The 23181-nt window shown below is 40.2% G+C and overlaps 1 protein-coding gene across 2 annotated transcripts; it reads left to right on the top strand.

The window, feature by feature from the left end:
* The first annotated feature begins 1168 nt into the window (after positions 1-1168).
* Positions 1169-22888, top strand: ralaa (v-ral simian leukemia viral oncogene homolog Aa (ras related)). 2 transcript variants are annotated; one of them, XM_064330880.1, is made up of 5 exons: positions 1169-1421; positions 15495-15742; positions 16188-16396; positions 16783-16957; positions 18806-22888. In XM_064330880.1, the coding sequence occupies exons 2-5, from the start codon at positions 15629-15631 to the stop codon at positions 18926-18928; spliced, it is 621 nt and encodes a 206-aa protein (XP_064186950.1). In that variant the 5' UTR covers positions 1169-1421; positions 15495-15628; the 3' UTR covers positions 18929-22888. The 2 variants fall into 2 exon arrangements, with proteins under 2 accessions (XP_064186950.1, XP_064186951.1); XM_064330881.1 differs by lacking the exon at positions 1169-1421 and adding an exon at positions 1435-1560.
* Positions 22889-23181: the final 293 nt, after the last annotated feature.

The following is a 23181-nucleotide window of genomic DNA, read 5'->3' on the forward strand; positions in this document are numbered from 1 at the left end:
TTACTGAATTGTTAAATGTCAATTCCCAGTCAGGTGAATTAAATCAAAAAACTAATTTGAACAAAGGACCTATCATTTTCAACGTGTGCGTGTGTTTACGTTTATCATTTATGATTCAAGATATCCAAAAAAAAAAAAAAAGTAATTTAGGAAACTTCTAGGCTACAATGTTCGGGGCGCCTAACGTATGGTTTTAATGATTGGGCGACCAAGGCTAGTTGCAGCATGCATTTTTAATTTATCAAAGGCATTTTACATGCCATTTTACAAAGGCATTTTAACATGCCCCTGGGAAAATGTTCAGCTTGGGAGAACACTAATCAGTGGGACATACTGGGGAGCTGACTCACAGACAACGTTCAGAAACAGAGGACAACAACAGACAAAACTGACAAATTCCCACCCACAAGATAAATACACTCCACCCACAAAATAACCCCCTCAGATAGTTAGGTGTCCAGCTCAATTCTCCAGAAGTGGGAAGCAGATCATGAATCCATGTTATGTAGGCTACTTGTTAGCTAACTGATAAATAAAACTCTTAATTACAGGGAAAGTTTACTGCAACCTGATGCACAATAATAATAACAATAATAATAATAATAATAATAATAATAATAATATGATTCTGATGCTGATCATGATCATAATAAATATCTGTATTCGAAACATTCACCCACATTTTTCCGAACATGCAGTAGGCTATGTTTCGGTAATATATTGGAGTCTCTGGCACATCATTTAAAATTATTGCCATTGCTGGATTCGACTTTTGATTCAAATTCTTTAATATAGCCTAATTATTGTGTCTGCATAAATACAATTGTATTCTAATGTGACAGTTGTACAGCATTCATATAATTTACCAAGATGCAAGATAAGTATTCTATCTCCCCATATCAATGTATTGGGATGCATACAGAATGCTAAAATTGGCATTGTTTATGGAGGGTCAATGGAATGCTGTTCGTACAGACTAACTTGACTACAGCCCAGCTTCATTTCAATCAGTTCAGGGACTTTCAACGATAATAACCTCTAACAAAGCTACACCGTTGCTAACTATCACAAATATAGTAGTTTCACTCGTTTCACTCCGTTCTGTCCACTATTTGATGACGACCACATCGCCACTGCAGGACGGCGTGTGCGCGTTGACATCACGCTCTCGCCGCTGCCGTCCACACCCTTTCGCCATATTTCCATCTCGACTGTTGCTAGCAATACAAAAGGGATAGGAATTAATATAGTGTAAGGAAGGGGGAGCATCAGGAGCGTTGCCGCCGCAGTAGTTGTGGGTGGGGGCGGGAAAAAACACTGTGACGAGGATAATATTGCTTTCTAACTAAGAAGAGAATACGGTGAAAATAGGGGCATAATTACATCACTTTATTCACTTTCAGTACTGACGAGGGCAGCTGGTGAGTTAAAGGAATTGATCTGGCTAACGTTAGCTACCCTCGCTTTCTGCATTGAATTGGTGTTACAGTCTGCACTTGATAACTACTGTTTGCAAGCTAAATACAGTGTGCCGGTGGCTAGCTAACGTGACTCCACTCGGTATGTGGCCAGCTACTGAACTCTAGTGATATCAGTGTTTTGCCGGCGAGACGTTTTTTTGTTGCAAGCATGGACAATACAGTTGGTAGCTATGTAGCTGGTCAATCCTGTGTGAACATAAACTGTGTGAGACAGTTACATTGTCACTAAACCCTTGTCAGTACCTGGCGTTAACGACGTTAGCGAATTGCATCCCTTGTGTGATTCGTCCAAGCAACGATAGTTTGTTAGCTGGCTAACGGTTCGCTAATTATATGCTTGGTGAAGGTTGATGTTTCCATTTGATCTGCTAGTCTTAGTCTAAGTATTTAGTTGCTAACGGGAGATAGTTACACAGATACGTGGTTAGAGACATTTTTGCTTCTTGACTTGAGAACTCGGTAATAATATACGCGTTTCTCGAACTGTAACTAGTCTAGTGGTGCTAATGTCATATAAACAAGCGTAGTAGTAGTTTGGGACCGTGGCTGGGTGTATCAACGTTGTGAATATTGCTAACTATTTAACTACGTGATTAGTGAAAATGTTAGCTAGATCTCGCTAACGTTAGTCACAAAGGTTTGACGCTTGTAAGATACTAAACGAAATGTACGTTAGCTACGATCCACAGCCGATGCTTCTGATCTAGTCTAAGCAAGCTTTATTATCAATGTCAACTTGATAGCTTGAACTAAACTAGTATAGGTTATCATCTTGTAACTTAAGTCATTTTATTTAAACGATAATAATTACTTTCATGTTAGCTAATATAGTTAAAAGGACCCTTGTCAGGCTATTCTCGAGTTACGAAATCGTGACACCCATGTTCTGGTTTATTACTCAGGGGGTAGCTTCGCTAGGCTAAATAAGTCCAACGATAAAGTCTAGTTAACAAATGCTCTAGCGTTTATAGGTAGATTAGATCGTTTATGTTTCAGTATTCCCACAGCGTGCACAAACACAGCTTGTTAAATATGTGTAGTTAGCTGACATTAAACCGGTCACTCGATGTGTTCACGTTGCCAGCTTTGCAGTGCATGTCTTACAATAAAGACGGTTGTAGGAACAGGTGGCGTTGGTTGGAGAAACCCAGTTGCAGTCAGTTCCTGTGTGCTTGACGCCCATTGACTAACATAAATGGTACCTAACGCAAGAAAAGTGCCGAACTGTGACATTGTCTCATCTGGTTGTGTGTGACAACCACACCCTTTGCAGGATGATGAGTGCCTCGGAAAACAAATTATGTCCAACCTCACTGCTCATTGACCTTATAGTAGACATTACTGGGCGTGTCAACTCTCTGCTCAGTTCTATTTTGTTCTCTTGTCTCATCATCATTTCTATAACGTAATTTCAAATTTTAATTTTGGCCTCGGTGCATTCTAAATCGGTTAAGCTTAAAGATCAGTTGAAATATTCTGGACTGTTCGTTTGTGGATTTCCAATCTTTCTAGAAGTTTGCAAAAACTCTGGCGAGGCCATCTGTTGACAAATTTAGGTGTGTTCTGCTAAAGTCTGTGGTGTCATTGGTTGTAATTGGCGAAGACCTGCCCTACATGAGGCATAGTCATATGAACAATCAAAAAGTCCCGATAGCACATCAGGCATAGGTTTACAGTAAAAACAGTGAGTCATTTGTGTATGAAAAGTTAACTTGTATCAACAGAAATGTAAGACCACAGTGGAAGTTCTGGCATTCTTATAGAGAATAAGAATAATAATATGCTGGTCTCTTTTTGGGGTGGGAGTTTCAGACCTGCCATCCACAGTACTTTTGGATGAAGAAAAAATCGCTTCTCAGAGTAAACCAGGCATGTATGTGTAAATCTTTGGTCAGGTATGAAGGTTTCAAGGACAGAGTTGTAATGAAATAGCTCCAGCTGTTAATGTAAAGGAGGCATGACAATGGTTTATTGCCAGCATAATTACTTTATTGATATTACTAAGTGTAATCTTTGGCTACTTTTGTGCCTTCACTTAATGTGCTGCTCTGGTAAATTGTTCGCTTAGTAGTTATGATCATTCAGTTATAAGTAGAAAGTGCATCTTTATTTTATGAATGAAATGCTTGTTTGGCAAGGGTGGGGACTTCCAACCAACTTTTTCGAGCACTGAAAGGCATTCACGCTGACATTGTTGTTAATGTTCCTTATTAATTTGAGCTGCCTTTTATTCAGGTACCCTATAGAGCACGCATCATGATTAAATTATGCACGTACAGTGCAAATTCAAGGACAGCAGTGCAAGGGGGAGAATTTTTAGTCGCAGCAAACGGGGTTAAAAGCGTTGCTGCTACAGTAGTATTAGTGGTAGCAACAGTGCTCCTTATTTAGCTGCCATTAGTTTGAATTAGATACAGCCAGTAACTCACTGGCTTATGTTTGGGAGCAGTGAGCTGGGGGGGGGAAATGAGGACAGTTAAGAGTAAGGACCGGAATGATGGGGCATGCACAATGAATGCTGGCGAGTGGCATTAGGAGCAGAACTGACGCAATGTCTGACTTAGGGATTCTGAGATGATATTGTGGGTTAGGCCAGGAAGATGGTTGTTTAAGCTGCTGAAGATTGCCCTTGTTGTTTATACTTTTTCAGCCTGTGAGGTCTTCATAGGAGTTGATCCCCCCCCCCCCCCGCACGCGCACACACACGCACATGAACATGCAGAACGGTATTGAAATGCATAGCATATCTTCCCAAGATGGTCAGGATTTAAGTTAGCTTTAATAAAACTGATTAAGCACAATATATCCCTCTAGGCTGGATGATGTTATGTCGTTGCTAATTGCATTTAATGTAGCAGTAATTTCATGGGTGATTACTGGGGTATTACGTTGTAATGATTTCATCATTTCTAATGTATAATCGGGGTAAATTGTATGATATGGAATTATGAGTTATTGCTTATCAGACTGATAGGGTCATTTGAAATATTTGAGCAGCAAACACTAATATTGCAGATGTGCCAATAAGTTCTTTTCATTTGTCATGATGTGGATCAATCCTGCCATTTCACATGTATATTTGGTATGAAAAGCAAACAATGTTTAATATGAAAAAATGTTTATAATACAAAACTTTATCTCATTAAATGTACTTTTACTTTGTAGGCTTTTTATTGGATATTGTCATTGAAATTTTAACTTATGAGAACTTTTGTCAGCTGTGGATTCTGATTACTTAAGACTTTTACATATTGGTGGACTGCAATATATGTAAATTCCATAGAGAACTAGACCAAGATACAATTAAGGAATGCACTGACTTTTCACAGATTCAGAATTACATTGTATAGCCTTGTGGCTCTTGTCATTTGCCAACTTGTCTGCCTGATACTACAAGTTCTATGCAGTTTTCAGGTCTGCAGTTTTCCTGTAATATGTAATGGCTGTGAGAGGCCATTTAGGATGGAGGAGTTGTATTAAACTTGAGTCATTCCTTTGACTCGGCTGCACTCCCACACCAAAGGTCTGGTGTCATTTTTTATTGTAAATGTGAATCATCCTGGGAAGACTGTGCCAAATCACAGCTATATTGTTTGCAGATGTAAATTAATTAAAAAAGCATCTGGTGTTGTAAACCTCTAGTTTATCATTATTGTCAATTAGTGTTTGCAACACATTAAGTTAAGCTATAACCAATCATTTTCATATGATTGATTTACATGTTGTAAGAGCTGTAAAAACATTTGTTCAGAGAATCATTCTTTTTAAAGATGTGGAGTGGACAAGCCATTTCCTGTGAAACCATCTGCAAAATATACTGCTGTATTTCTGAGTGAGTTTTATTCTCAGTTTCCTAATCAATGAAGTCCCTGAACAGGAGCCTGTAGACTGGAGTCTGGCAAGTGTCATAACAGGGTTCTGCACAATCGTACATTTTAGGGGTGTCCCCATGGGCAAAATGTACTACGGGTGGAGAGCAACGGTCAATACCACAAGCACATTTTGAAAGGTTAAAAGTTTTATCCTGTTATTGTTCTTGTGGGGTTTCCCTCTATTTCCAAGGAACTTTCTCTCAGCTATTAATTTGCTGTGCCTGATTCAATGTCTCTTGAATGAAATGTTTGTTGCTTTGTACCTTATTAGGTTAGATCTCTATCAGCACTCAGAGACCGTTCTCCACGTGCTTGCTCTGTGCAGTCCATTCGCGCACACAAAGCGTAAGCCACGGTTAGGATTAAAGAACTGTGGCAGGCTTAGGTCTGCACTGGTCTGGGGTCTGTGTGGGGCCGCGGCCCGGCCGCAGTGGAGCGGTGCCCCTCCATGGCACAGAGAACTGTCGGGCAGCCGTCCCTGCCCGCTCGTTCTCTCGGCTCGTGGGAGAGGCTCTGCCATTCTCCGGAGACCACATTTCCACTGTAGTGAGAGGAGCAGGCCTTGGGTCCTGCAGGGAAGCTATCAGCAGGGAACAGGGCCACTTCTGGATACGGCATGCAGGTTCAGGGTTGCTCACGGCCAGGGCAGTCGGCGTGGAACAAGGCCACATCTGGGTATGTTATGCAGATTCAGCGTTTTGAACATGGCGGTCAGCGTGGAACAGGGCTACATCGGGGTAGGGCATGCAGATTCAGGGTTGCTCAAGGCCAGGGCTCTACTTGGCAGCAGCCGGTGAGTCTGAAGTGTTAAAGTGGGGTAATGGCATCAGTAATGGCGCAGTTTGTATTTTTTTTGAGCTGAAACAGGAATATTGTCTTGGCCTGCTCAAGGTTTCTTTCCCAATGTCTTCATTCGTTCCCTGCAAAGAGAGAAGGAGAGGTTAAGGTAGATGGTGACATCACACTACAGCCCAAGTGTTTATGACTTCTGCTTACTGAAACGTTCTCTTCCTCAGCTGCACATTCGGCAGTCACAGTCAAGGCAACTGTTTAAGTTAAATTTTCTAGTTGTAAAATGTTTTTTTTAACCAAGCGGTTGTTATATGTAGTGAATAAACTCATTAGCTGGCGCATATTTAATATTTTACATTAACGGTAGAAGAGGTTGACAGTAACTTTCAGTTAGGAAACATGCATAAATGGATGCAGGAATGAGTGGATGCTGATGCTGATTGAAATCCTCACATCCCTGGTTGACTCCAGAGTCGATTGTGTTTTAGCCTGTGGAGCTCCTGGCCACAATTTGCATTGGTACAGCCCAAATTTGATAGCCAATCATGGGGCGCATCCATGCACTAGAACCGAGCCCTAACCAGATGAACCACCCTGGAAGTGGCTTTAATCTAATGTGACTTAAATATTGTATCTTTTAGGGAGTTGAATGGGTGACATACATGGTACATTTGCTTTATTCCTTACAAGAGAAACATAATTTGCTTATTCAGAGTAGTGGAGTCATTCTGGTAAAAGACTGCTGCACAGATTTCCTGATCTTTAATTACTGCTGTGAATGGCCCTTAATTTTCACTGATGTAATGTAAGAATTTTTCCCTCCAAAAAATGTTGCCTCTGTTTGACAACATGAACACTGGAGTTCCACTGCAGCACATAGTTTACACATATTGGGTTTTCTTTCACAATCTTACAGTTGGTAGGCTATATTCTTTTGAAGTGCATGTGGAAATGTCAGTTGTACTTTTCTGAATTTATTTGGTGAGTACATAAGGTTTACTGTGGCCCTTCGGAAGAAGCTGTTATTTGAATACACCGGCTATCAATCAAGGCAGTCACAACAGAAACAAATCCATGACCCGACACGCCTCATCAGTCCTCAGCTTTGCATTTACATTTTAACCCCTTCACGCAAGCTACCGAATGGCCAGGATGCTGGCATCCTGAGGTTGCTCAACTGAAGCATTCAGTGTTCCTGCAACCAAACAACACCAACAAACTCTGTGTTGTAGCTTTATTGGTAGACAATACACAACAACTATGACAGCTACATTGAGTTTCTAAGTGCTGCCATTGTTGTGTAGGACGTCAATTTAACAAGCACCCCCTCCTTACAGTCTCATCTGCAGCCATACACCCCAAGAATGACACACTGGACAATAGTTCTTTCTGGGAGTTTATAAAAATATTCATACACCACCAATGTTTGAAGGGGTTGAGGTCAAGATGGAGGCGCAGGCCAGTCAAGTTCTTCCACACCAAACTTGGCAAACCATTTCTTTATGGACCTTGCCCAAACTGTTGCCAGAAGGTTGGAAGCATACAATTCTCTAGAATGTCATTATATGCTGTAGCATTAGGATTTCCCTTCACTGGAACTAAGGGGCTTAGTAACACTTACAGTTGACCTCTAGCAGGGCAGAAATTTGACAAACTGACTTGCTGGAATGTCATAGAGTGTGCTGGCATTCTATGACAGAGCCACAGTGAATGTCACTGATCTCTTCAGCATAACCCATTCTACTGCCAGTGTTTGTCAATGGAGAGTGCATGCCTGTATGCATGATTGTATGCACCTGTTAGCAACGGGTGTGGCTGAAGTAGCCAAACCCGCTAATTGGAAGGGGTGTCCTTTGGCCATGTCCTGTATCTTAGACTTCTATACGGATGAAAAGATAGTAATACCCACTTGAACACGATGCAAAAGTGGGCTTCATGAGTCAAAACAGTTGATTTGTAGTGAAATGTATGATTGTTACAATTTACAGCAATGCACAATTTAGACATTTTGGATAGATTTGGAGACAATGAAAATGACACCAGGGTACACTGTTTGCATTTTGCTTCATAGATATCACCCTCAGATTTTGCACACTTGTGGTCACGGAATCTATGATCCATGTTCTACCTTTTTTATATGTAATCTCTCAGTGTTTCATTTCAAATTATAGCAGAAAATTTTTGCCAAGATAATTGCATTTGTGGCACTTTATTTCTACGTAAATTATGAATAGAAAGTAATTTAAGTTAGTATTGTAAATAGTATTAGTCTTGCTTCATTTAGGCCATTTTCTCTGTGAGTCCCTGTGATGCTCACACCTGGAGTTTTAAAGCCTTAAATAGAACTCTGCTTAAATGGGCGAGGATTGGCTAGTTGTGACATCTACGCAAAGGGGTTAAAAGTAACTATTAAGCCATCACTTCCCTGTACAATGAAGCTTACCATTGGGTTACATAATTTTAGACTTTAGTGCAATTTGAGATTTAAAAAAGCATGCGCAAGGTCTTTAAATGCAATTTCTAGATGACTTGTGTTATTTCGGTTTGTATATTTTTTGTGTGTGAGGGAAAATTTGACAAGCACAGCCACAGGCATGAAAGCCATTTGATTGACAGGAGGAGCAGTACTCTAGGTGTAGCTGACGACAGGTTCTGGTGGAATACTGTAGGGGAGGGACCTGCTCTTCACGACTTTCTCACAGGCCTACAGAGAGGGAAATGGGTAACAATGGGAATAGAAGAAAGGAGGGTGTGGAGATCGTGACTCTCAGCAGGCGCTGGTTAAACGGAGGACCTTTCCATGTCATATTCACAGTAGGATCGTCCCACGTGCCCCACTACAAATTATGAACCAACGATCTGTCCGCCTCCCCAATATAACAGCTTTAAAAGGAATTGTTTGTTTCACTGTGCTTTTTGTGGCACTTTACTTACTGGTTTTTAGGCATTAGGCATTTATTTATATTTCAGTTTTTGGCTGGACCGCAACAGTGGGGCCAGCCCTACAAACGCAAATGTCTGTGAGTGACTGACAGACTGACTGAGTGATGAAGTTACACCATTGGTTGGCCGGATCACGTTTGTTAGGTCCAACCATATACTAGGTTTTAACCTGGTCTTGTTTAAAAAGGATGATTTACTCCTGCACAACAACATTTGCACCGTTAGGTTTTGAATTGAAAGTGCCAAATCCGGCACAGTCAAGTCCTGGACCTCTTTGAATGAGAGTAGTATTTTCCCTCTTGGATTTTTGGCAGACTTCCGCACTAGCTTTGACCCTGGTCTCTGTTTAAATTGACAAAGGGGTCTTTCAAGGAAGACTGCCTGTCTCTCTACTCAGAGTAACCTGATTTACAGCAAGGGGAGCACGCTTCCAGTCCGTTTCCATAGCAATCTGTGAAGTAACGTTCTTTAATATGAAACCCATTGCGTCCCTATTAAATCCTCGTAACAGATTAGGAGACAGTTGCTGTCATTCCTGAAAGAATGAGTAAATTGTTGAATAATTAGAAGTAAAGCATTAATAGATAAAAGTATGAGCAGTAATGAATACAAGCAAAATCTAAAAAGTAATAGATCATTAACCTAGTTTTGTTCTTTATTATGAAATTTACCTGAAAGAAGATATGCTTAAATTAGCTGATTGAATGGGCTTTTGGGTATTTTTCAGTATGGTGTGCTTAGTCTAAATCCCACTTACCCTCCTCTGGTTCTCTTGGCTCTTCTGATTATTTAATTTCCCACTCCTGACATACACATATGCTTCCTGTGCTGGACTAAACTTAAGCAAGGATCAAACAGAGCAGGCACTGCACAGCACGGGCAGAATTGAAGCAGATACACCAGGCCAGGGTACATTTTTCAGGAGACATGTGCATGTGAAATTTTTTTTTGTCTTGCCATTTCTATGGTTGAGCTCTGCCTGGAACTGATTTTTCAGGCCCGCTCCTATAATATTAAAACAAAACCTTAGAAGCCCTTTCCTCTAACCCCCTCACTTTGTCTTTCTTTTATCTTTTTAGCTCCCTCTCTTTCTTTCTCTCTCTCTCACTTTCTTTTTCTCTTTAGGCTACATATGTAAGAAAATGCCCCAAAGGCAGTAATCATAATACAAAAGTTGGCTTCCTGGATACAGGCTTATTGACAGAAACTTACAACATTACTGTAAGAAAGTCATTTTTCACACATAAAACATGTCTATATACATAACAGTGTGTATGATTGAATGATTTTAGACATGCTGGATATGATTATTCAATATTTTCTACTTTTAATGGCTGTAGTGCTTGACAGTATGGTATCATCAGTTCTGATAAAATCGAAAAGATTGCCTTTCCATTGCTTGATTTTTGTTAAAACAATGATGCAGTACAAACCCAGCCCTTCCCCTCCAATGCACAAAACTAATTATGGACTCTCTAGTGTGTAGGTGTGTACGGGAGATGTACCATCTTTTGGCATCTCACCATTTATGGAATCTTTTTATTTACTAGCACCCTAAAAAAGTACATTTAAAAAACCATCCATTTACGTAACATAACTTCTGATGTGTTGAAAGGACGCTGTTTTGGGAGTGTGAAATCATCCTGTATGATGTGGAGGAATGCTCTTTTTGTAGGCCCACCTTTGGCATAGGCCTAATGCATGTAAGTGCTACTGCTAGATCTTGGGTGGGTATAAGGCTTGGAAACGGCAGGTTTATTTGAGGTGGTCATTTGCCTACTGGCTGACTGGGGAACTAAGGTAAGTTGTTCAGTATGCGCGCTAGCTACCTTCTTGCACGGCCTGTGGCAGAAAAGTATCAGTTAAGAAGCTGCTGTTTTTCTCTAAGGGGCATACAAAATGGCAGTTCTAGGAAGAGGACAAATAAGACGAGCTGTTTATAAGATTGGTTGCTCTTAACCTCTTTGAATTTTGACTTGATGTCCCCAGCTGGAAGGATTTGTCATTGTAAGGTCGCTTGCCCGTGGCTTTAAATTGATTAGTTTGGTCTTTACGCTTAAGTTGGATTCACACATGGGTGGTTTTTCTTGATTTCCTCAGGGAATTTTACTTGTAAACTCCCACGCGTGGATCAACAGTTTTAACAGTTTCATGGGCTTTCCTTTGTTGGTGGGAGACTCAGTCGCAGTGTTGCTCCCGCTTGCATTATTTACAGGTTTATATATTTGGAGTAGCATGTTACTGTTCAGTCACGCTGGTAGAAATCGATAGCCATAAATGAATCAATATAGCAGCTGGAAGGACAGTGTGTGTGTACTGCTTAGCTCATTTGAAGCATGTTATGCTGTTTAAGGAAGGTGATTCCATTTTTTAAAATTTGTTTACATTACAAAAAAAAAACCCAAGAGTTTAATAGAAGGAGTATAAACTGTTGTTTCTTTTGTTTTTCTTTTTGTAATGTAAGCAAATTTTATAAAAGGAATCACCTTCCTTAAACAGCGTGACATGCTTTGAAAGTGGAACATGTTGTCTCCGAAGCGGAAGTTAGGCAGGGGATCTTTTGGGGAACTGAGGGGGGTAAAAAAAAAACTTCAGGAAGTTTTTTAATCATACTGGGAAAACAGTACCAAAAAGAGCATTTCAGGAAGCAATCCCAAGTGGGGAATTCACTTGAGATTACACTTAGCAGAATTGATCAAAACTCAATAAATACCTGGCAGGCCTCAGGGGAGCCAGTTGTGTATAGCCTATACTTTGGATCCCCCTCTTATTATTGCTGATGTTTGACTTTTTTCTGCTGTACGCAGCCTTCAGAATTTATTGGTTTCAAGCTTGTCATGTCTGTATTTAGGCTAGCTGGAATGAGATTTTGTTGCCTGACAGCTGAGTGAGTCTGCGGGGATGCTCGGCTTTTCACAAATTTTCACTGCGGGCTGGTTTTTATGTATTCATTTAGATATTTTGATGGAACATCCTCGCACCTTCTGATGTTCTCTTCAGAGGCCCACATGAATGTATGACGAATATTTCAGCTCAATTTTTCACCAGTGTGATGTTGCAATTCTGCTTCTTTGAGATCTATGTTAAATAAAGAAATTGCATTTCAGATTTGTGTCATGAGATGGAAATACTGCGTTTTTAATCAAATTTTTATATATCCTTTTTTATTCAATCTGTAAATACGTGTTTTAAAAGTATTTATTCCATAAATGTGGAATTCCCAATACTATTGATATGTCTGTCACATTATTGCAACATGTGTTTTTGGGAGAGTGCAGACAAGCAGAGGTGCCTTCCGAACCTCAATGTGAACTATTCTAGAAAAATGGTTTGTAGTAGGAATGTAGTACAATTCATACCCATTTAAAAAAATGTCAGATGAAAACTAAAAAATAGTGATGAAAATCAAGAGGTTAGAAAAATTCTCAAATTATATATATATATATATATATATATGTTTGTATAATTTTTAGAGTACAATCACTTTGACCTAGGAAAAGCCGAAACTTCATTGGGCTCCAAGGACTAATCAGAAGGCTGAAAGGGCGAATTTAAATTCGACATGAGGTCATTGAGGCTAAAAAAAAAAAATACTTACCCCATTCATAAAATAAAAAGTCGCAAGAAGGAGCATGTTACTATGAAACGGTTTATCAAACTTTAAATCTTAGTATGAGATATTTGGTGGGTGGGGAGTAGCCTATAGCTAAGCATGCAACATGTTGGCTGGACATGCTGTGACCCATTACTGTGGCAATTATTTTTGAAAGATGTGGAAAAAAAAAAACATTTGAGATTACCCATTTAATGAAGTAAACCTTCCCACCGCCACTGTGTTCACTCTTAACGAGAGAGTAAAAAAATATGACAAATCCAATTCTAAATGCATGTCCTGTGTGAGAAAATACACAATCTTCCCTTGCAGGCTTCTAACGCTAGTGTCAGCCTGCTGGAGAAATACCAGCTCAATTAAATTGGATCCACTCATGTTCGTGGAGGGAAATCGCTGATCCAAGAAGCAGCTGACATTTGAATTAACACGAGCAGGCAAGGTTAGGTGGCCTCTCGAATTGAAGGAAAAAATAAACCAAAAAAAAGTGTTATAACCTGTAACTTTGTTTTATATTAACAGCCATGCTTAATAAATGGATTGGTTTGGGGTTTAGGTACCCAGGACATCAAGCGTAGGGTTTTTCTCCCTTGCCGTTTACACCAGCGCAGTTGTATTGAATAACCTTTGTGGGATATGCTTGTTATATTGATTTTCAGTTCTGTTGACTCTCCTGCTGAGAGTGTGGCTGCTGAACATGGTCTGTGACAGTTCATATCGAAGTGGAAGTTTCCCCACTGTGTGTGTTGCCTTCATTTGTGCCAGTACTGAAAGGGTTGAAACCCATAAAGATTTATCTTTGCTCATAAAAAGTTTATGGCATTTGCTTTGTGGCAGTAGAAAGATACAGAAGATAAGCTAAACAAAGAGTTAAAGGACAGCTGCTTCTATATTGTCCACACTCCTCACCTTAACTTTGTTCATCTGATGGGTTAGAACAATGTAGGAACATTGCTGACTATGTATCTTTGTGTGTGTGTGCGTGCGTGCGTGCACATTTGTCGGAAGTAACAGTACATTCGTAGGCGGTGAAGCAACATCTTACTGCAGACCTAATTACAAGGCGCATTTTGAAGGCCCAAAAATGCACAGTATGATATCAATGCGAATCAATCTGAAAGTGGGGCGTATTAATAGCTTTCACTGTTTCCTTATTTCTTCAAATTTGTGTGGTGCTGCTTCTGTCTCTAGAGCATACCCTGGGTCAGCCCGCCCTGCAGTTCCCTTTTCTGTACACAACAGACCATGAAACTGAGTACAGGGATTAGATCAGAGGTATGCTGCATAATATGCAAGTTAATGCAAGAATATATACGGCTCATACTTAAAAAAATAAAAAAACAGGGACAGTACCTTAATACAACTATTAGAACTATCGTTGCTTGCCGAAACCTGACATAATGAGCTGTGTTGTGTCAGGATTTCTGTGTGGTGAAATGGAAATTAAATACATGCTTTTGTTGGCTTGCAATCTCTACTGTGGGTAGGCCTGTATAATTCTAGGCTGCAGTTGTTCAGTTCAGTAGTTTTTACAGAGACAGGGAAAAGAGACGCACCAAGTGCACCAGTCAAGGTGAATAAGTCTAGCAAGCTGGGCTTTGAACCAGTGAAGCTGCAGTGTCTTCCAAATAGTGTCCATTTTCCTGCCCCATTAAAATGTGTCGCCTAATGTTGAATATAACCCAAAGGCCCAAACAAATATTGACTGTAATTGAAAGTGGCACTTGCAATTAGCAACAATTCATCCAAAATGACTGGCAGCATGGCCTTTTTAATGAGCTGTTAAAATGAATATCTTTCAATATGTTTCGGTATGGTCCGATCGCCACCTTGTGTTCACTGTAGGACACTGCACGGGCGTGAATATGTGCGCTTTAATAGCATTGTGGGGAGAATGGAATTCATATGTGCTTGGTATATTCAGTTTCCATCTCTCTGAATTAGTTATTTAATGGATAGCCTATTTGTCTCTCGACCTGATTTGTAAAAATGTTCCCTCAATTATGAGAATGTTGTTTGTTGGTTCTTTTCAGCGATAGTCTGAGGGTAAATTGCACTGCATGTTGCATTCATAAGATATTCAGGTGAACTAAATGAATAATGGAAGGTTTCTGTGGTCCTGACTGGTAGCTTAAGCAGCCTGGAGCTGTAGATTTGTCTTTTTCTCTACAACATCAAGGATCTGCCAGGTTTCTCACCACCCACCTTTCATTTATTTTGCTGCAGGCATACTTGCTCTTTGCCTGCACTGTTTTTCCTCTGCTTGTTGCTAGCGTCTTTGCATTTGCTACCAGATCTCCCCATTTTGTTCAGAATGTTGTTGTATTTGCCTTACTGTATGTGCATATCCCTTAGCTCACTACTTGCTCATATTAATTTCAAAACTCTGTTTGACTGTCAACAATGAACATGGTTAACTTCCCTCATATACTTCCAATAGCAGTAGGGGGATTGGCCATCTTTTTACAATCATCTCTTCAAATCTGCTCCCTCAACCCACTTTAGACTCTTTCCTCCTAACACTGTCAAGTATTTACTGAGCTAATGCCTGCTGTTGACTCCTAGTGCACCCTGTTACAAAATCACACTTTACTTTCAGCCCTGTGGCTTCTTAAAGATGGTAAATTTAATTATGTCCTTGTTGTATAACAGTGTCTTCATGCATTGCAGAATTCACTGTATCTGTAGTTTCGTACTGTCTGCAGTGTTCAGCGAGCTGCTGTGGAATGAATGTCTGCTCAGTGTGAATGCTGTTTTTCAGTGAATGTAACCAGGCCTGCCTTTTTTTTGTTTCAGAGACCGACCACATTCTGCCTCCTCAATCTGAAGGGATACTGCAAGACGTTCTATTTCCCCCTCTCTTTCCCTCTCTGTCTTTCTCTTTCTCTCTCTTTCCCTCCCTCCCTGTCTTACTGCGTGTGTGTGTGGGCATGGCAGCCAGCAAGCCCAAGGGCCAGAACTCTCTGGCCCTGCACAAGGTGATCATGGTGGGGAGTGGGGGAGTGGGCAAGTCTGCCCTCACCCTGCAGTTCATGTATGATGAGGTAAGAGCAGACAGTGCAGTTCCTGTGTGTGTGTGTGTGTGTGTGTGTGTGCCTGTGTGCGTGAGCGAGTGTCTGTGTCTGTGTCTGTGTCTGTGTGTGTGTGTGTGTGTGTGTATTTCCAGGCAATGGGACACTCGCTTTCATGCCAACATTAAGAGCTTTTTGATATTGTCTCCCACTTGCTAACTTTTTTCCCCCTGTAATTTGTTATGTGAAATATGTACCCTTTGATGAAGTGTGATTGTGCAGGTCTACTGTTAGAAACTGAGTTCAGTTCATTTCTATGCTATGTTGAAAGAAAATTACACCAGTTATGGCTGTGTGGTCATTAATCTAAACTAAACTGACCCTGAACTGAGCTAATTGCATCATTGAGACCAAGTACCAGTATTTACATGATTGAGATCAAAACAATAAGTAGGTAATAGTTTTCGCTGACGCTCAGTTTGTAGAGGACTACGAACCCACAAAAGCAGACAGCTACAGGAAGAAGGTGGTATTGGACGGGGAGGAGGTCCAAATCGACATTCTGGACACGGCCGGGCAGGAGGACTACGCCGCCATCCGGGACAACTACTTCCGCAGCGGGGAGGGCTTCCTCTGCGTCTTCTCCATCACTGAGCTGGAGTCCTTCGCCGCCACCGCCGACTTCAGGTAGCAGGAGTGGGAGGTGTGAAAGTGGGTGCATTTCCCATTGTAGCTAGCTAGCTAAGGTTTTATAAGAGTAATATTAGAGTAGTTGAATATTTCTTTTTTCTAAGTATATTTTTATTAACAGACGAGAAGGAGAAATCTTAATTTGGATTTTATCTGTGTTGGCAAACTCCTATTGTTGAGACACATTCTAATCCATGTGGTAAATCGGTGACATAAGTTAGGCTCTGATTGTCTAATTGAAAAAGGCGGATCACGTATCTATTTATTGTTTTCCAGTGTGGTATCCTGTGCGAACTGCTCAAAGTGCTATTGAAGTGTATGCAAAAATGAATGTAAGAGATTCCCGATGGCATGAAGCAGCGTGACCCTGGCTCGTTTCACAGGGAGCAGATACTGCGAGTGAAGGAGGACGAGAACGTGCCCTTCCTCCTGGTGGGGAACAAGTCGGACCTGGAGGACCGCCGGCAGGTGGGGCTGGAGGAGGCCAAGGCCCGCGCCGAGCAGTGGGGCGTCAGCTACGTGGAAACCTCCGCCAAAACCCGCGCCAACGTTGACAAGGTGAGCCAACCAATATCAAAGTGGGGTGTCAACACCCGTGAAACTCAATAAATTGAAAATGAAGGACTGGGAACATTCCTGTGGTATGTCTTTTCATAAGCTAGATGTTTTAGCATTGAGGATAAACTACTGTATTTTCCAGCATTATCAAACTTGGGTCATGGAAAGCTGCAGTGTCTGTGGGTTTTTGTAGTTTTCTTTCAGTCAGCAGCCAATTTAGGCCTTGGAGACAAGGTGTCTGGTCTCTTTAGTGAGTCATTAACTAAAAGTAATCACTGAAGTGCAGACACTATGGCCCTCTAGGCCTGGAGTCTGACACGCAGTGTTTCCCATACATTGATTATTCCAGGTCTAGGTTTGCTCCCATCCAAAAAAAAATGTATATGTAACTTAGACATGGTATCCCAAACACAAAGTTTGCAGTGTTCATAACACCGTGAGGTAATTATTCCAAACACAGGGAAGTTGTGGAGTTGTTTTGTCAGTTTTTCAAATAATTATTGGTCCTATTCACATTAATCAAAGTATTTTTGTGTCCTAGAGAGCCAATAAGCAACCGCAATCATAAACCATGCATCAGAAGAAACTGCCATTGAACTTGGCAGTTTCATGAAGCAGCCGCCGTTTCATGAAGCAGCATGTTTTGTCTATGTCCATGAGCCTATGATAGTTGTTTATTTCTGCAAGCAACACACTATACTTTACATTCATTATTTTATTATTTATGATTTTTTTCTTTCAAAAGTGATATGGGTGTTTGATAACCTTTACCAATAAATAAATGAAATAATAATAAAAAATAAAAAACGTGTTTACTCAGGTTCTCTATGGCTAATATTACATTTTGTTTAAAAAACTGAAACCCTTCAATATGACAAATGTGCAAATGTTCAGGATGCTGTGCATCAGGCTTGAACTGAGGCCCAAGCCCGCCTAAGCCTGAAGTCTTTACGACGCGACCCGGACCAGACTGACAAGCTCTGGCCCACTTTTTAGCCTGAACCCGATAGAGCCCAATCTCTTAAATAACAAGCCAGCACCACCATGCAGTGCAATAAAAAAATAATGTAGTGTTTCCTGCAGGAAAGCCGCTAGTGAGGGTGCTTCCGATCGTGTTACGGGGGGCGAAACACTTCCGCCAGCTGTTAACTATTGACAACAATGGCGCAAAGTAGAGCTTCTAGTTTTTTTAGCAGAACTGTTCTGCTCACCTAGCAAAACAAAAAAACTGCCGTATTTGAGCTATCATGCTTATTTTTAAATGCATTTTTCCTTCCGGTAAACATGACGTTAAGTTCATCGCTTGCATCTGTGCAATAGACAGCACGGGAGCACTGCCCTCTTTCCGTATGTGTTTACATAAAGTAAGTTCGTAACATAGATGCCAGGTTGGCAGCAGGCCGGTACCCAATCTGACCCGAGGTCACAGCTAAAAAGATCCCTGATACCCAGCTCCATCACGCCATGCCTACATGCCCCATTGGGCTTGCAGACCCCTCAGACCTTGAGCGTTGTACATTCAGTCTGTACAAGTAAAAAGCTTTTAAACAACAGCCAAGATAGTATTATCATAGGGACAAGCTTTGCACGAGACAACAGGAACACAATGTCATGTAGAAGTGTACAATGATATTTGACATAAGTTAGTCATGTGCTTAAGTTCTTAGTCAAACTGTAAGTAAAGAAAATGCAGAAAAGACAGCTTTGGATCAGTGTAGAGAATCCTTAATGGATAGCCTTTGAAAACAGAAAAATCTTATAGTTGTGGTCCAGTCAATTGGTAAATTAACCACTTTTCAGTTTCACCACGTTCTAGTTACTGATGATGGAAACGTTTCCCGTCTGCAGGTATTCTTTGACTTGATGAGAGAAATACGGGCAAGAAAGATGGAGGACAGCAAAGAAAAGAATGGAAAAAAGAAGAGGAAAAGTCTGGCCAAGAGAATTCGGGAGAGATGCTGCATTTTATAATAGCTGGGGACCCCCTGCTTACAAAGTTATGGCAGAATCCTCTAGCCTCTGTGTTCTAACCATACTTCTGATTTAGTGTTCCGTGTCTGGTCTCCCTTTTCCCCTCAGCGAGCAGCCAAGGCGTGAGAGATACTGAGACCTCTTTCTTTGGGGATCGGGGTTCAGGGTAAGTTCAAGCGTGGGAAGTGTGCACTTCTTTAAATGAGAAAATACAGGATATAGTTTTTTAAAAATTCAAGCTTGGGATGAGCAAGCATAAATTTGGAGGCCAACACAAGTTGTAGTTCAAATCAAGCATTTTGACATTTCCTTATAAAATATTAGGGGCAGGCGTAAAATAAGCACAGCGCTAAGCATGACCGATTCCTCTCGAAAATCTTAATTATGGAATTAGGTTGTTTGTGGTATATGCGTTTAGATAGCTACTCGGCTATGGGCTTTTTTTGCCGGGCAAGTCTTTTGTAGCGAAAGTGATGTTTTTGCTCAGCTGTTAGCTAGATTTAACTTCACATCATCTCGTAAGTGTCTCACAGGGAGCAAGGGAGAAGTAGGAAGACTGAACAAAATGGGCAGACTCGGTGAACAACAAGACAGGCAGACCCAGTAAAGAACAAGTCAGAATGCAGTTTTTTGTGATGTTTTTTATTTGTAAGGTAGAGGCAAGTAAATTTGTTTTCTGCATCTGTTTGTATTAGTGATTTCTGCTGTGTGGTTGTAATTAAGGATGAGGTTATAATTGCAGCACTTGCAGCACAAGAAATCACTGCACTAGCGCCGGTGTAAGAAACGCCATTCTAATTCGGCAGCACCTTAACAAATTTATGAAGAATTTCCTTGTGCTGTTCTTCAGGACGGTTAACATCAAAGGGCGCTGGTGCAGCTGTAATACTTAAAAGGAATCCTCTTTATTTACATGGTTGCTTTTCTTTTTCGTGCATTGCTTGATCTGTAATTATTTAATCGACTAACAGCCCTAATCCTAATGCCTTGATGTTGATTGTGAATGTCTAATCTGACAATCCCTTTCCCCTCATCACACTACTGCGCTTGGCAGTCAAAATATGCAATGTAATGAGTTTTAAAGAGGGACAGGGAGAGACATTGCCAATGTATAATACAAATAATTCTGTTAACATTTCACTTTTGTACACTTAAATAGTAAATAGTAAGGTGCACATAAATGTGAATTGAGCTCCAAAAGAAATGCATCTGCATAATTCCACTCTTAAAGATATTTTACTATGCCTTACTTTATAACTAATGTGAAGGCACATCACCGCTGTGAAGTACTATCCTAGAATAAGTGCTGTGTGAAAAAATATATAGCACCTGGGCACCGATATTAAGCTCCCAAAAAGCGATTTTTATGAAGTGAGCATACGACATCACTACATTTCAATCGTAGTGTAGTGTTTAGTAGTTGACTACTCTTTCATTTCTAAACTTTAGTGTGCCTGAAATAAAACTGTGATTGTGCAGTGCTATTCTTCTGAATGTGCTGCATGACCATGTGTTTTGCAGTATACAATTAAGGCCGATTTACTACGACTTTTAGCGTGTGCAAAACCTCTTAGCGCACGCAAAACCAATAACACAACCAATGACTGGTGCAAAGCCAACACCATGGCCAATTACTGGTCATGGTATTGGTTTTGCTTGTGCTAAAAGGTTTTGCGCATGCTAGGGGTCTTATTAAATCAGGTGTTTCTGAAGCCTGAAAATTTTGAATGTGTGTATGTGTGTGTGCTCGCACACGTATGTGCGGGTGCGTGCTTGTGTTGGCGATTTAAATTCCAACGTGTGCCATTAGATCTGGCCTCATCTGGCCAATACCTCACCTGCTCCAATACTGTCTTCATCCTGTGTAGAAGAGGCTGTTCCCAAAAGCACACTCTTCAATACTCCTTTAATAATACCTTTAATACTAAACATTTACCAAAAGGAACCTTTTGTGAATAGCAAAGGACCCTGGAGTCTGTAAGCATTTATTGTTTTCCCTGATACATTTCCCTGAAAAAATTATACGGTTTGTTTTGTTTTAACACAATTTTGTGTCTCTGGTCATACAATTGCTTTGAGCCTTTTTCTATCTTGTTGAAAGGATATTTGTTGAATGTGTACTTTATACATTATAAAGTGAATTCCTTTTCAGTCACTAATGTTAATCATCTTGTAATGTTACATGGTACGCTATGAAACAGATTACAGCCCTAGCCGACTAAAAACTAATTTAAAGAGGTAAGAGGTAACTATTACTACAAAGTGAGTCTAAATTGTCCTTCACTTTTGACTGAATTGATTAAATAGCACACAAATCATGTTACACCTTAAAAAATACCCATGGCCATTGTTTAGGAAGTGCATTCATTCAGCTTTCTATTACAAAATGATCTTTCCATTAACTCACTGAGAAAGGCATTATTGCATTCAGAAAAAAAGGATCTTTTAACATAAAGCACTTTAAACATCAATTCTCTAATCTCAATCCTACAAAAGCACATTTTGCAGCACCACCCTCAGACTGACACATTATTTTACCTTCTTGTGCTTAACAGGAATTCAAGTTGAGCAAATCATTTCAATAACACTTTTTATAGATTCAAGCCAAGTCTTGAACTTTTTGGTAAAAACCACTCCCCTCACAAAAATGTCTTGGCCCTAATGTGCACATTTTGCTGTTGCTTTAAGAGATGATCTGTGCTCATTTTGAATGAAAAGGACAAATACAATGCAAAAGGATAAACAGTGGAAAACTTATTAATTACATAAAAGGGCTAATTGTTCCATTCCCCTTAATTTGTTTATGTTGATGTATGTTTCTGTCACCTGATGAGTAGTGTCTCCTCTCCACAGCTGAACTACGTCAAGCTGACAATAGCTGTCGTAGGTTGGTGGTGGCAGAGCTTTCCAACACCCAACAGTACTTGAACAATCTGAGACATATTTGTACCGAAGAAATACACGTTGTACTGTAGGGCCCAGCACACCGAACCAAAGGTCATCCTGGTATCAATGCACAGAAGTCTACTTCTGAAGGTTGAATGTGATGATGGGGTATGTAGCAGATTTGCTGAACTATGAATAGTGTAGTTTCCTTGCTGTTGTACTATACCATTATTCCGTGGTGCTGCATTTGCTTTCACTCACCTACAAACCAAGCTGTGGGTGAGAAGCTTCACCTTGTAAAGTTTTATCTTCAGAGTTGCAGATACAATGGTGTATGCGGACTCATTTTTGTTCCTCATTGCAACTCAACATTTTTCATTTATTAAAAAAGTTTGAGGTGTCATGAAACTTAAATTTCAATTCAATTCAATTGTTCATCAATACAAGCTTTTTAACGATAATCTTTCCACCATTTAAAATTTTTTATTGTTTTTTTTTTTTTTTTGGTTGGACTCATTTTGAACCGTTTTTTTGTCAGTTGTCCATTGTGACAGCTTGGTTAATGGACGCTGGCTCAGTTCTCCATTCTACCATGCTGCTTGTCTGTAGGAGGGGTGTTTAAACCGAAATGGAGAAATATCTAAACAAACTCCAAAAGATTTTGAATATTCATGTGTCTGTGGCTGAATTAACATTATTTGTATTTTTTCATATTCAATGTTGTAAACATCATTGAATTTCAGTTTACAGCTTGTGTCCCCTCTGAAATGGTTCTTCTCTCACTTTCTCTCTCTCTCAAATGCTGGTTTATATTTTTGTGTAGCCTTATATTTTTCTTTTTTTCCTAACAAGCCCAGTGCAACCAAGAATCCTCAGTGAAACCACTAATATTGTGACTTGCTGTTGTGAGGTGGGTACAAAGGTGCAATGACGCTGCAATGATGTCAACATTGCCTGGTTTGAGCCGATGTCCCTTCTACCCACACCTTTTAACTGCTGTATGTTCAGCCATTTGAGAGAAGGATAAAGAAAACTTAAAATTAAAATAAAGGAATACCGTTTTATAAAATCTTCCTCAACTGCCTGGTTCATTATGTGAAAGAATGAATCTGGAAAATGAATAATGGCAGGGCATACCTGTTACTTGGGTTTTGGGCTCAAAATTCAAAAACACGCTGCTTTCTTTAGTTTGCTAGTTTTCAGTAATACTGCCAAATGGCTATGTAGCCTGCTACTCTCCCTTTTTGAATTAGCTACTGACTAAAGTCAAACTACATGAGCAGTGAGCTCCATACTGTTTGTGACATATTCATTTTTGTTGATTTGGCTCTGTGCTTCATAATTTAGGTATATAATCAAACAATTAA

The sequence above is a fragment of the Anguilla rostrata genome, chromosome 4 (assembly GCF_018555375.3).
Source record: "Anguilla rostrata isolate EN2019 chromosome 4, ASM1855537v3, whole genome shotgun sequence".
NCBI classification, from domain to species: Eukaryota; Metazoa; Chordata; class Actinopteri; order Anguilliformes; family Anguillidae; genus Anguilla; species Anguilla rostrata.

What these genes read in the sequence shown, in the direction of transcription:
- ralaa (XM_064330880.1), top strand. Translation starts at nt 15,629, where the DNA reads ATGGCAGCCAGCAAGCCCAAGGGCCAGAACTCTCTGGCCCTGCACAAG. An exon ending in TGCAGTTCATGTATGATGAG is followed by an intron (nt 15,743 to 16,187) that starts GTAAGAGCAGAC and finishes GCTGACGCTCAG; the next exon opens with TTTGTAGAGGACTACGAACC. An exon ending in CCCGCGCCAACGTTGACAAG is followed by an intron (nt 16,958 to 18,805) that starts GTGAGCCAACCA and finishes TCCCGTCTGCAG; the next exon opens with GTATTCTTTGACTTGATGAG.